At 41.8% G+C, this 13,825-nt stretch overlaps 1 protein-coding gene across 1 annotated transcript in view; it reads right to left on the bottom strand.

The window, feature by feature from the left end:
* Window positions 1–3,043: 3,043 nt before the first annotated feature.
* Anapc4 (anaphase promoting complex subunit 4) overlaps window positions 3,044–13,825 on the bottom strand; it is a 33,246-nt gene continuing 22,464 nt past the window's right edge. Inside the window, exons 18-28 of the mRNA XM_052734936.1 lie at window positions 13,242–13,298; window positions 12,876–12,932; window positions 10,510–10,603; window positions 8,532–8,629; window positions 7,879–7,940; window positions 7,760–7,798; window positions 7,564–7,665; window positions 6,643–6,717; window positions 5,455–5,628; window positions 3,813–3,936; window positions 3,044–3,432 (exon numbers count right to left, since the gene is read on the bottom strand). Of these exons, the coding sequence (XP_052590896.1) occupies window positions 3,151–3,432; window positions 3,813–3,936; window positions 5,455–5,628; window positions 6,643–6,717; window positions 7,564–7,665; window positions 7,760–7,798; window positions 7,879–7,940; window positions 8,532–8,629; window positions 10,510–10,603; window positions 12,876–12,932; window positions 13,242–13,298 (1,164 nt within the window). The 3' untranslated portion in view covers window positions 3,044–3,150. The remainder of the gene's footprint in view (window positions 3,433–3,812; window positions 3,937–5,454; window positions 5,629–6,642; window positions 6,718–7,563; window positions 7,666–7,759; window positions 7,799–7,878; window positions 7,941–8,531; window positions 8,630–10,509; window positions 10,604–12,875; window positions 12,933–13,241; window positions 13,299–13,825) is intronic.

The raw sequence follows: 13,825 nt of genomic DNA, 5'->3' as shown, positions 1-13,825 counted from the left end.
GCCTGGCTCAGCGAGTGTCAGCTTTCTGCATCCTGTTTGCCACTCCAGTGTAACCAGCCACCTCACACTTCTGCGTCCCACTATCATGGAGAGGAGTGGGTCCTGTTACTTCTCCATCATGATGTGATGAACCGTTTCATGAACTGTGAGCCAAACTAAAGGTGTCCTCCAGCAAGGTGTTTCTTTTGGGTATGATGTCACAAGAATGAGGAAGCAACCACCACTGGGTATGGTGGTGCATGCTATAATATTTTTTAAAAAGGTATTTTACGTGTATGAGTGTTTTGCCTGTATTTATGTGTGCCACGTGCATGCCTAGTCCCTGCAGAGGCCGGAAGAGGGCGTCAGATCTCCTGTCACTGGAGTTAAAAACAGTCGTGAGTCCCAGTGTGGGTGCTGGAGACTGGACCTGGATCCTCTGCAAGAACAGCTAGTGCTCTGAACTGCTGAGCTGTCTCTCCGGCCTGTGGTATACTATGTACACTGGTGAGGCTACAGCTGGACTGTAGTGAATTTTAAGGACAGACTGGCTACACAGTGAAATCTCATCTCAGAAAGACAAGAAGACTCTCCTGGACTGCATGTTTCTCCTGGGGGTCATTTCTGCTTTTAAACAGTCCTTGCTATCACGGTAAGATTTTCATGACCTTGAGAGTACAATCTTATTAGATCCCCATGCTCTACGAGAACTAAATAATGACAGGGCAGACAGTCAAAACAAGAGGCTGGTTGATGTCAAGGCTATAGATGACTATCACAACTTCAAAAGGTGCCCTCAACACTGCCTAGCTCCTAGTGAGATTAAGAAATCCAGTTTCAGTTACAGCCATCTTTTAGCACTGTGTCGACTGGCCGAATGTCCTCCCAAGTACAAAACTACAAACTCATATGTATTAACTCCCCTTCTTACATGGTGCCATAAACCCAAGGTGATACTGCTTGGTTTCCCTTTGTATTTAGACTCAACTATTCTGATTTTAAAAGATGGGATACTTTAGCATTTGATGAGTGTAAAATTTTCATTGTGAAAAAAAATCAAGAATACAATGGGAAGAAACAAAAACTGCAAAGCCAGAGAATTAGAAAGGATTTACCACTGTTAACATTAAGTCTGGTATAAAGTAACCAAGTAACTAAATAAAATGGGGGGAGAGGAGGTATGCTATTCAAATTTCTAAAGCTTCCACACAATTTATCCTGGAAAAGGGCAACACGGAACACCTTAAATAAGAAGTGTTAATCTAGCCAGGCATGGCTAGTGCACACCTTTAGTCCCAGCACTCTGGAAGCAGAAGCCAAGTGAGTCTCTGAGTTCAAGGCCTTCCAGGGCTATATAGAGACCCAGTCTCAATAAGAAAAGACAAAACAAAAATTTAAAGTGGTAATCTGATCTGTGCATGGAGGTGCTCTCCTTAATTTCAGCACTCGGTAGGCTGATCTCTGAGTTCGAGGCCAGCCAGGGCTAAATAGAGAAATTCTGTCTTTCCACCCCACCCCAAGTGCTAATCTTGTCAGGTATCACACATACCAGCAACATTCCACAAGCTCTCATTTCCCCCTCAAGCTCCAAAGCCCCACTGGACAGGGAGCTTTACCTAATGTTCCTCCCACACCCACAGCCAGGAACAGCAGCATCACTGCACTTGCCAGACTCTACCCTTCCTCTCACACTCCACTGTCCTTCATGAAATTCCAAATGTAAATTCAGCATTTGGAGCTCTTGGGAGACAGAACACAGAAAACCAACTGGTTGACACCCATCACTTTTTTGTGAGGATTAAGGCAGAGGGAAGAACTTCACTGTCATGCTGACTGAAAGGAACTGTTTGGGGAATTTGGGTTACTATTTCTCTTCTGATTTCTCTAAAGTTCAGACTAAAGGACTAGTCTCTTTTTGATGACATGGGACTTTAGCACTGAGCACCTTGCTCAGTGGAGGTCCAATACGGAAGTCTGGAAAAAAAAAAGAGCTGCTGTACGTTCTATTTAGTAGTATTCTACACCCAACTGTGAGCTACCTATTAAAGTACATAGCAACCCTACAGTTACCGACACATCTGGTTATTAATATGTCTTCTTGCCTACAGATATTTCAGTCTTTCATTTATCAGTGCATTGTTGTATATTAGCATTCACATACACTCTGGAATCTCCTGAACAGGCATGTGAGACTACAATTCTATTGGAGGCATGAACATTAGGAAGTGACACCCCATTTTCACTAAATTCAGGTTAGGTGTAGTTGGTCTGCACACCTCATGTTCCCAGTGGCCAACAGCTAACCAGGTCTACACAGAGAGAAAGACCCATCTAAACACTAAAAAGTCCACAAACAGGAACACAGCCAAGAAAGAGAATCACATGGCTACCAAGCAGTGTTTTGTTATTTCAATCATAAGACAGGATTTATCTTTTGGCTTAACATTAGAGTAAATCAACGTAATTTACTTTAAAATTTTCCAAGTACCCTAGAAACATAAAACTTTAGAAAAGGAAGATGAAAATTAGGCCCAGTTTTTAAAATATGAAATGTAGGTGCAGGAGAGATGGCTCAGAAATTGAAAGTGCCCTCTGCTCTTCCCGAGGACCTGGGTTCGATTCTCAGCACCCATGCTGGGAGGCTCACAACTGCCTATAACTCCAGCTCCAAGGGACCTGACACCTCTGGCCTCTGAGGGCTCCCATACACACCTCTGTATAACCGTACACACAGACACACACACACACAATTAAAAATAATAATTTAAATAAAATACATGAAATGTACCAAAATATAGGGATAAATAGCTACGTTTAGTCCAGCTCATCTTGAACTCTCTTCAGCCTCCTGCCTCAGCTTCCTAACTGCTGGGATGACAGGAATATGCACCCTGACTATTCAAATGCAATGATACCTTTGACAGAAATGACTTGCCTTTTTCTTCAGGTCAAATTTGCGTTTTCTTTGAACACTACCTCTGCACAGCATGAAAGAGAAATCTCAGCAAGAAAGAAATCTACCACAGTGACTGTCTTCCGAAGGATGAAACAGAGTATGAAAAAATAAAATTTACCATTTATTTTTCGTTACACAGACAATTCAACGTGACCCACACCAACTTAGTCCACCCACTACGTTTTTGCTACAACAACACATGCTGCGAAACTGGGTCAGGAGTCCAACTCAGGGTCAAGTTTCTCCACTTTGATGACTATGTCTGGGTCTAGGGCAGCAGCATCTTGGGGAGCCTCTGTCTCCGACTCTGACAACACTTCCTCCTTGATCTTCACAGGCTTCCCACCGGACTCCTCCTCTTCCTCCGCCTCCTCCTCCTCATCGTCATCGTCATCATCATCATCGTCGTCGTCATCATCATCTGAAGACTCATCGAGCTCCCATTCATCATCGATGTCCATCTCAAACACCCTCACATGCCGGAGGTTTGAACTTAACTAATGTAAACAAGGCCAGATGAATACTGCTTAAGTGAATGGCTTAACAAATACATTCTGTGTCAAGGAATTAAAATCAGAAGCTTAAACCAAAGGATGGCTTTACAGGAGTATATTCCTAATCCTAATTTACTACACAGCCACTCAACTCAGCTTTCACTTTATGTAAAATGACCTCTACATAAAACAGTTTGGAAGATTAGCAGAATCCAGAGTTATTTTTTCCTATTTAGTAAGTTTTCTTAGAATAAGACATGCTTGCAATGAATAGAAACAATGACTCAGAAGTGACACAAACAAAGGGCCTCGCAGACAATGTATCTGATGAAGGGTCCACAGGAGCAAAGTCAGGCGTGGCCTGCGTTCTCTGCAATACTTACCACACAGGACACTTTGCGAAGGCCATTCCCAGCAACATACTGTGCTTTCATGCTTTCCAGGAGCCTCCAGTGCTTCTCAAAGTGCAGGGTGCGTGTGGGAATAATGCTGCCCTGCTCATCGAGCCTACAGAAGAAAAACAACCACGAGTCAAAAGGGCTCCCTAGATTGTCAGGGGAGACTCTTCTACCCACCCTTCCCTTCTCAACAGAATTCTAGCAGCTGCCCCAAAACAGCCCTGATAAGACAGGCTGTAAAAATACTGCAATGCCAAACACACAGAGCATCATGCTAGCTAATGTTTAATTTTCTTTCAAAGAAAGAAAGTACATGCATTTTAAAATTAGAGAGAATCTTAGTTACTTGGAAAAATTCAGAGTCAACTAAACTCACCTCTTAGAACAGGCCACATACTCTCAAAATGAACAATGAAGAAGCCCTAATTCTGGAAAACACTAAATACAGATCTAAATTGAATTCCACTACAAACTAAGGTAACAATGCCCTTGAAAATGGAACAAAGCCATTCTTAGGAATCCTTCTTCACTAACTGTTAAACCAAAGCAGTAAGAAAGCTAATAAAGTTTGTGTCAATATAAACAAAATACACACACACACACACACACACACACACACACACACACACACACACACACACACATAGAGCTGAGCCTAGCACACAAGTCTGTAATCCCAGCAATTTGGAAACCTGTGAGACAGGAAGATCACAAGTTACTGGGTAACAGAGTGAGTTCAAGACCAGCCAAGGCAATTTAGTGAGACTGTCTCAAATAAAAAGAGGGGTGTGGCACAGGCCTTTAATGCTATCACTCAGGACGCAGAGGCAGGCAGAGTCCTATGAGTTCAAGGCCAGCCTGATCTACATTAGTGAGTTCCAAGCTAGCCAAAGGTACACAGTGAGACTATCTCAAAAAAAAAAAAAAGTCGGCTGGAATATAGCAGCGGGTAGAGCACTTTCTTAGCATATGGAAAACCTAGGGTTCAATTTCCAGTACAGCAACACAGAAAACCAAAGACAAAAAGTATAAAGTAGGAATATTTCCATTCAGCTGCCTTGATAGTTATCCCTACCAACTAAAAATCTATTATTTGGCATGCCTAAACAATAAGAATCTCCCGCCCCCCCCCAGATAGGGTTTCTCTGTGTAGTTTTGGTGCCTGTCCTGGATCTCACTCTGTAGACCAGGCTGGCCTCAAACTCACAGAGATCCACTTGGCTCTGCCTCCTGAGTGCTGGAATTAAAGGTGTGTGCCACCACAGCCTGGCAAATCTTTGATATATATCAAAAATATAGTTGCTAAGCATGGCAGTGCACACCTTTAATCCCAGAGGCAGGTGTGTCTTTATGAGTTCAAGACCAGCCTGGTCTATATATCAAGACTTTGTCTCAAAACAAAACGAAAAACCTAGACAAACAAAAACACAAAATACCAGTTAATTGTTAGCTAGCATGGTGATATACACCAGTAGTTCTAGCAACTGGGAGGCCGAGACAGGAAGACCATGAGTTCAAGGCCAGCTAACTAAGGTAAGGCTGTCTAGAAGAGGGGAGAGGGGAGGGGGAGGACAACAGAAAAGCTTCTTGCCCTATGAGGCTGACAATCTCCTAACGAGTCAGTTACCTTGTCGAGTAAGTCCCAGTGAACTCATACTCGTCGGAATCCTCACTGTTATACACTAAGGACAACGGCAACTGAACCAAGATCCTGTCTCTTCCATCTCGTCCCATGGAGTCTTTCAGGATGACTGTTACAGTCTCATCATCATAAAACTGGGCGTCTAGACAACTGTACGTGCTAGAAGTAAAATATTCTGTTAAAGCAAAACAATCATGACCTCTAAGAAACACTGCATGGGATCACTTCAGGCTGGCACTGAGGTCCAAATAATTTAAGACGCTGACATTCTCTACAAGACAATTAAATTATCCCATCAGTTTCTATTAAAAATTAGTAAATTACTTTCTGTACTAATTTTTCCCAACATAACTAAATCTTAAAAATAGGTAATCTAGCCGGGCGGTGGTGGCGCACGCCTTTAATCCCAGCACTCGGGAGGCAGAGCCAGGCGGATCTCTGTGAGTTCGAGGCCAGCCTGGACTACCAAGTGAGTTCCAGGAAAGGCGCAAAGCTACACAGAGAAACCCTGTCTCGAAAAACCAAAAAAAAAAAAAAAAAAAAAAAAAAAAAATAGGTAATAATGAAAAAAGAAAAAAATCTGTGGAGCTGGTTCACAGTTCTCAAACAGCTGACATGGAAGGCCAGGCCTTATGTCTACTAAGAGTTCATAAGTGGCACTCATGCTATATTCTGAAGGTGAAAACCAGACCTATCTCAAAGAATCACTGAAAACACTGGGTTAGGAAAACAGAGTAAGAAAAGACCAGGCAGTGGTCAGTGTTGGCTCTTCCTCCACAAAGCCTCAGGGCTGGCTTGATTGTCACTATCCTTCTGAACCCTAAGAAAACCCAGTACATCACTTCAACTGTTGCTGCTTCAGGGCAGTAACAAAGACTTCTGTCTCACTGGACATCTGCTTCCTGAACCAAAGGACTTCCCTGGCTTAGAAGAACTGCAGGAAAGCACAGCAATAGGACCCACAAATTCCTGTGAGGCGGTAAAGTTCTCGCCAGTTCTAAGGAAAACAGCCTCTATGTATGTATTACGAAGAGCCCTACTCCTCTCTGGGAAATGAGAACGCTTTTGCCCCTGCCATCTCTGAGTCTGACGCCCTTCTACCCAACAACTACAGTACCCAGAAGCCCCCACCCCAGGAGCTGTGCTTGTCATTCAAACAGGGTCAAGACTTACCTCCTTCGGACTTTTTCAGTTGTGGCATATGTGAAGCTCCCAAATTTAACACCAATTAGTCCATTATTGACAGATCTTGAAGAAAGAACGGGAATAAAGAAGAAGTTATGGAACAAACTGGATAGTCAATAACCTAAACACTCGAAAGAATGCAGTTGGCAGATGGAGAACATTACACTTTTGCTACAGAATGCTGCTATCTGAGCTACACATCCCAGGAGAAATCACCTTGGTTTAAAAATCTCACAGTCATCAAAGTATTCAGATATTTGCTGGGCAAGGTGGCAAATCTTAAACCCTTAATCCCAGCACTGGGGAGGCAGAGGTAGGAGGATCTCTTGATTTCCAGGCCAGTTTGGTCTGTATAGTGTGTTACCAGACAGCCAGAGCCACACAATAAGACTCTGTCTCAAAACAAACAGACAAACAAACAAATAACAACAAAAAGTATTTAGATACTTAACTTAGGATATGTGAAGAGGCCAAACTGTTTCTCTATGGCTACATCTCAGCCTCAAAACTTTCCTTTAAACTGAGATTTAACACCATTTAAGATGCTAATGGAACTGTGAACTTGACTTTTCTTTAGAATTTCAAAGCAAGTTTCTGTGGACAGAGCCTCCCATTTACTGAAAGATCTCATTAGTCCAAGATGAAAAGCCTTCCATGATGTACCCAGAAATGTTGGGTTTAGCTCCCAACACCCACACTGGGCAGTTTACAACTGCCTGTAACCCCAGCTTCAGGGGACTGAATGCCTCTTCTGGCCTCTGCATACACATGTAGATAAACACACACACACACAGGGAGGGGATAACAAATAAATCTTTCAGGATCAAAAACACTGGAAGAGAAGCTGTGTGTTAATTGTTAAAAAAATAATAAAATCTCTGCAATTTCAAACTTCAGATTAATACTTACTGGGAAATATCAGTATGTCTCCTTAAGATACACATTTTATAAACCGAATCTTCTAAAATAGTAAAAAGAAGATAATGTAGATTTGAAGTTTTATTATTCCACCTAAGGAACAAAATTTAAAGTCAGGATATGGTATCAAGCTGCCTAAGATTGAAACAGAGTTATATTATTCACACAGGATGGGGAAGAAACTTACAGAAATGGGAATTTTAGCAATCTACGGGCAGAGTCCATACTGAAACAACAAGAAAACAAAATGAGGAAAATCTATAATCATTGCTAAACTTATAGCTCACAATGGGTAAAGGGAATTACCTCCTAGCATCTCTATATAATGGAATGCAAATTGCTTGATTCATCGATCTTCCAATTACATCCTATATAAAGTAAGATTTAAAAACAAATTATCAAGGGTGGGGATGCTGCTCATGGTAAGAATGTCTAGCCAGCATGCTCAAAACCCAAACCAACATGAAACAAAAAGGAAAAAGACATAATTAGTGCAATTACATACAGAGATACTCCACAGAAAATGTGACTATCATCATTAAAGTTTGGTTTAAAAAAACCCGTATCATTAAACCTTAAGGTAAGAAACCTTAATGGCAGATGGGAAGGACAAGAGAGAATTTAAAAGGGGCTGGCACTGATGTGCAGGCAAAATGAAAGCCCACCTCTCACTAGTCTATCAGCATCCGTCATTCAGCAGTGAAAAACGGGACATGTGAGCTTTGGAACTCAAACTTCAAAACAACTAAGCCTTCTTCTGGGGACAAGTCCCTAAAGATGCCAACACTTTCACCAGCCCATTTTTAAAATTCATGTAAGGAGCTAGCACGATGAACCATAAGAAATTGTCCACTTTAATAATGAAAAACAGTTATATACTATGGTTGTTTTCATAAGCGGACCAGATACTGCCGTTTTTCTCATTCCCACACAAAGACATGCATTTCGTTCAGACTTACTGCTGGCTTTTGCAAACATTGATGAATAATGGTCTCCATCCGCCTTTTCACAAAATGCAATGATTTTCGAGGGTAATAGGGAAACAGCAAAGGACTTTCTGGTTTCAAACAAAAAGAGAAACAAAACCCAAAACAAGCTAAGTAAAGCAGTAATTAGGAGAAAAGAGAAGCACCCCAGTGTATTTCATGGTGGAATTATTACACCGTTATGTATACACCTCATTAAATGCCATCACAGCATCTGCATCCCATCACCCCCCACTGCCAGCTACTAAACCCACCTCTCTTCTCACCCAAGCCCAACCGCATTTCTGCTGGTCTAGTAAAGAGCACAGCTCACTATGCTCTGGTGACAGGGGCAGTCAGGGTTATGTTGGAGAGCATCATATTAAAACAGAAACGAGAAATAAGAAACTACTCTACACAAGTATCTTTTTTTTTTTAACTTTTAAAAAAGACTACTTTATCAGTAGAAACTGATACATGACCAGGTGGTGGTGTACACCTTTAATCCCAGCACGTAGAGTCAGGTGGATCTCTGAGTTTGAGGCCAGCCTGGTCTACAAAGAGAGTTCCAGGACAGCCAAGGCTGTTACACAGAGAAACCGTCTCAAAAAAAAAAAAGGAATATATGATAAAGCATTTTCTCCTTCCTGCTCTGCAAAGTTGTTTGTTTTTGTTATTTACTTATTTTTAATTATATCTACATGTATGGGTTTGTACAGGTGAGTGCTAATGCCTGCATCAGATTCCTCTAGAGCTGGAGTTACAGGCAGTTGTGAGACCCTGGTGTGGGTGCTGGGAGCCAAGCTGAGGTCTTCTGCCAGAGGATCACAGTTCTTAACTGCTCAACTATATCCTCAGCCCTTAAGTTTCTTTTCCTGTTGCCAGTGTTGCTTACAATAACTGTATGAAGCAAGGAATCATCACAGTCTCCAATTTAGAGATTAAACCAAACAGGGTTAGCCAGCTCAGACAGCTACCTGGAATAAAGGACTTCCAAGAGCTGTGAACACAGACTCCAACTCTGAAGGCCCGCTCTTCCGCAGCTCTGCAGGGATCCCCTACACACAGTACCTTATACCTGGCTACACTGGTAGATATATTTTAAACATTCATCTCGTAAGCTCCCAACAGAGAATGGTATGAGAGAAAGGCATATATGATCATTGTCTCCCAGTCCTAGAACAGTTCCCCTAACCCTTGGAATTCCCAATTGATAGGAAGGCTTTGGCTTTACTAAGGCCACTATGGAAGGCTCCTTGATCAGAAGCTGCACTTTCCAACTCTATCTGCCAACCCTGATGGAGGAGAAATGCGGAGGAGGTTGAGTTCAACCACCAATGGCCAAGACGTAATCAGACAGGTCTATGTAATAAAATCTCTATTAAAGAAACCATATGCTGGGGCTTCCAGAGACTCCAGGCTGGTGAACACAGAGTGCTGGGAGGACCTAGAATCTCTGGCCTCTCCTCTGTACCTACTCCCATACACCTCCTGCCTGGCTGCTTCTGAGCTGTCATTTATTTTAGTAAGCAAGTTAGGAAACCTGAGTTTTTCCAAGCTGAAGAGAGGAAGGTATGGAAACTCCTTGCAGTCTGCTAGGCAAAGGCACAGGCAATTCGGGGCCTAGCCCTTTTGGGCAGTCTGGTGGGAATATTAAGCTCCCATTCCTAAAGACTCTGACACTCGAGGTTTGTAGTGTCACACTGAAGCAAATATCAGAACCCTCAATTAGGATTGTGACTAGCTGATGTAATAAAAGGAAAAACATCTTACTTGGTGTCACATAGTGTTTTCTACCCATCATGAGAGTATAACACCCTATTTGTCATTTTGCGGTCTCTACAATCAAAGACAATGGACATAAAAAACCAGCCCAAAGAAGTCAGGGACACCCAGCAGGTCTCCAGCTCGGCTATCAACTGGAGCACTAAGGACCTGGCCTCAGGTGAGTGTTAGCAAGCTCAGGAGGTACCTTTCAGGTGGCTGCTGTTTTGGAGGAAGTCATACCACTGGTTTCCTTCTGTGTTGGGGGGTGACACAAGGTCGTCATCTTCATCTTTCAAGTACTATAAGTAAAAATTGACCACTGAAACTCAATAAAGAATGAAGCTTCCCAGCCAGGCGGTGGTGGCGCACGCCTTTAACCCCAGCACTCAGGAGGCAGAGCCAGGAGTATCTCTGTGAGTTTGAGGCCAGCCTGGGCTACAGAGCGAGATCCAGGACAGGTACCAAAAATACACAGAGAAACCCTGTCTTGAAAAACCAAAAAAAAAAAAAAAAAGAGTGAAGCTTCCCAAATTGCTTGTTTTCTATTTAGTACATTGCTGTGCTTTACTGCCAAATTCTCTGCAAGTCCATTGTAAAAGTGAGTGGAAGTCAGGGGGTGGTGGCTCACACCTTTAATTCCAGCTCTCGGGAGGCAAAGGCAGGGGGATCTCTGTGAGTCTGAAAGCCAGCCTGGTCTACAGAGTGAGTTCCAGGACAGCCAGAGCTACACAGAGAAACCCGGTCTTGAAAAAAAACACGAGGGGGCAGAAGTCTACTAACTGCCAAGCAAACCAACTGAAAATGATTAGAAAGGTCAGAGTGAAGTTAGAGATCACACACTGAATTAAGTTTGTACTTCATTTCCATGAGCATATTTTAAGTGGTTATAAATTAGGTGCCAACTATCAATGTACTCTAGAGTATGACCACAGATCCCTGGGAGTTCTCAAGACACTTGCAAGGATCCAACAGATCAACAGCAGCTTTGTAACAATCCCAAGATCACTTGCCCTTTTCACTGGCTTGGCATTTGTACCAGTAGTAGGAAAAGTGGCTGGTGTCTACACCAAGGATGAAGGTAGTTGTCCAGACCAGACAGGCACTCACTGCAGTTCCCAGCCCCCACGTATTTGTTGTTTTAAAATTATTGCTTTTATTAAATCTCAACCACTGAGTACAAATCTTTAATATTCTGTGGGACAGAACTGGGAAGAAGGCACATGACACTTTTGCTGCACATGAAAATTATCCTATGGAGAGGCACTTGTGGAACTGTTTTAGTTTAAAGTTAGACGAGATACTTCTGAAGACACAGAACTACATCTTTACTTGAAAAAGTGGCTGGAGGAAAAACTATTCATCTTGGTATTAAGAAGGTATCTTCTGGAAAATAAAGTAAGCCCGTCACTCTGAGCCAAACAACCAGAAGGTATTTCATGCCAATACAACATTTAAACTCCCAGCTGGGTGTGATGGCACAGACTTATAATCCCAGCAGGAAGACTGTAGGTTCAAGGGGAGACGAGGGTTCTTCGTGAGACCTTGTCTCAATGAAGAAGCAAACATTTAAGCAAGAACTAAAAGTTAGGAAACTGCAACCGCCACTGCTAAGTCTGAGAGCTCCACAGTATTAAAGAGTTCTCTGATTAGGCTAGTGTCAATGAAAGGTAACTTCTGGAGACTTACTGGCTATAACATGTCAGCACCTGATCTTTGACCTCATAGAACCAATATTTGCAAAAATACCAAGACATGATTTTACAAAGACATGCACAGATAAAAGATTATTCCCCATTAAAGGAAGATGAACAGACTCAGTGACCAAGTAATGGAGAATTCACTGACAGAATCTCAGATTCCACACGAAAACTAACCTCTGAGAAGCCACCATTGTTGGGTTTGGCATTATTGTATCAAAAGAGACAGACAAAGCTGTTACACTGCTGTCCCCCCGCAAGAACAAGTGGGGAGGACTCCAGATATCCTTGAGCTGCATTAGCCAAATCAGCACCTCAGAGCAGAGACTGGACACAGAAGTGAATGGGGGACCTAAACTGTCTTCTACTGGCTCGGCAGAAATGAGACCTGCTAATACATAAAGCAATGCCAGGCCACTGAAAATTTCCATGAAAACATTAATGACAAGTGCATTATTTTTAATTAATGAATGAATAAATACTTTTACACTAACAGTAATATCCACATGTGACAGTTAACACTTGACTTAAAAGTGCTTGGGATTCTCAATAATCATTCAGAATATAAAAGAGTTCTGAGTCAAATATTTTAGTTAACATTTATCTTTGATCATTTTACTAAAAAGGCAAACTTGCAATATATTTGATATTAAATAGACATAAACTTTAGATAATATAGATAACACTAGGTTTTTTAATTTTTATTTTAATTAAAAATAATAATATCATTTCACCCCTTCTCTTTTTTCCCTCCAAAGCATCCTAAGTCCTAAGTCCTCTCCTTCCAGCCCTTCCTATGCCCCACCACTCCCTCTCAAATTAACACTATTCAGTTAGTTCTTAAAATCAAACAAGTTTAATCCAATGTCCATACCTGACCAACTCTTTCAACATTGAAGTATTTTCCTTTCCGATTATAAAGGTCTGGAGCCTGGAAGATAAATACAGGTTAATTCTAAAGTTAGCTTAAAATAAAAAGACAGCAATCTTAATTTAAACAAAAAATATGTACTTTACAAGAAATCTGTTGTTGCAATTACTCTTTTAAAGACTGTGAGACACACACAAAGAGAAGCAGACTAAGTTTGCTAAGCAAGTCCTGCCACTGATTAGCTCAATAGTTTTTTTAAATGTAATTGCTACGGTCTTCAACAAAATTGGATTAAATGCAGCTACCTCTTACCACTGCTAAGGGTTAGTGAAATTATTCTCAAAAACTACAGAAATATAAATTTCTTACTTCATTGAAATGTTCAGTGAGAAATTCAGCAACAAATGTTATATCCTTCTGAGTCATCTGTAAGAAAACAAGACGAAGGAAACAAATCAGGACCAAGAAAGCACCCCAATAACAGACTCCTAAAGAGCACAGTTCAGACCTGGTGGGCTGGCAGGCCTCTTCCATACACCTCCCTAAGAGAGATCATGAACACCTGTCCCAATGCTGACAACTAGAAACTACTGTCGACCAAGCTCTGACTTAGGAAAATCAGCAAGCATTTCAGACGTAAGGAAGTTAAAGTAGGGACTATAAGGATGCTCTATCACATGTCACGGAACTTTAGGAAACACAGATATTATGAAGTTAGGTGGCCATAATAATATGATGTGAGATTTTTTTTTAAAGATATAAGACACAAAAAGCCAAAAAAAAAGCTGGGTGATGGTGGTGCACACTTTTAATCCCAACACTCCGGAGGCAGAGACAGGTGGATCTCTGAGCTTCGAGGCCAGCCTGGTCCACAGGGCAAGTTCCAGGCTAGCCAGGCTACACAGAGAAACCCTGTTGTAAATGCTGTGTAAACATATGCTGTGTAAGAGACA

The sequence above is a fragment of the Peromyscus californicus genome, unplaced genomic scaffold (assembly GCF_007827085.1).
Source record: "Peromyscus californicus insignis strain IS unplaced genomic scaffold, ASM782708v3 Scaffold_13__1_contigs__length_99412109, whole genome shotgun sequence".
NCBI classification, from domain to species: Eukaryota; Metazoa; Chordata; class Mammalia; order Rodentia; family Cricetidae; genus Peromyscus; species Peromyscus californicus.
Note: the sequence above shows the minus strand (reverse complement) of the source record. Positions and strands in the feature narration are given on the sequence as shown.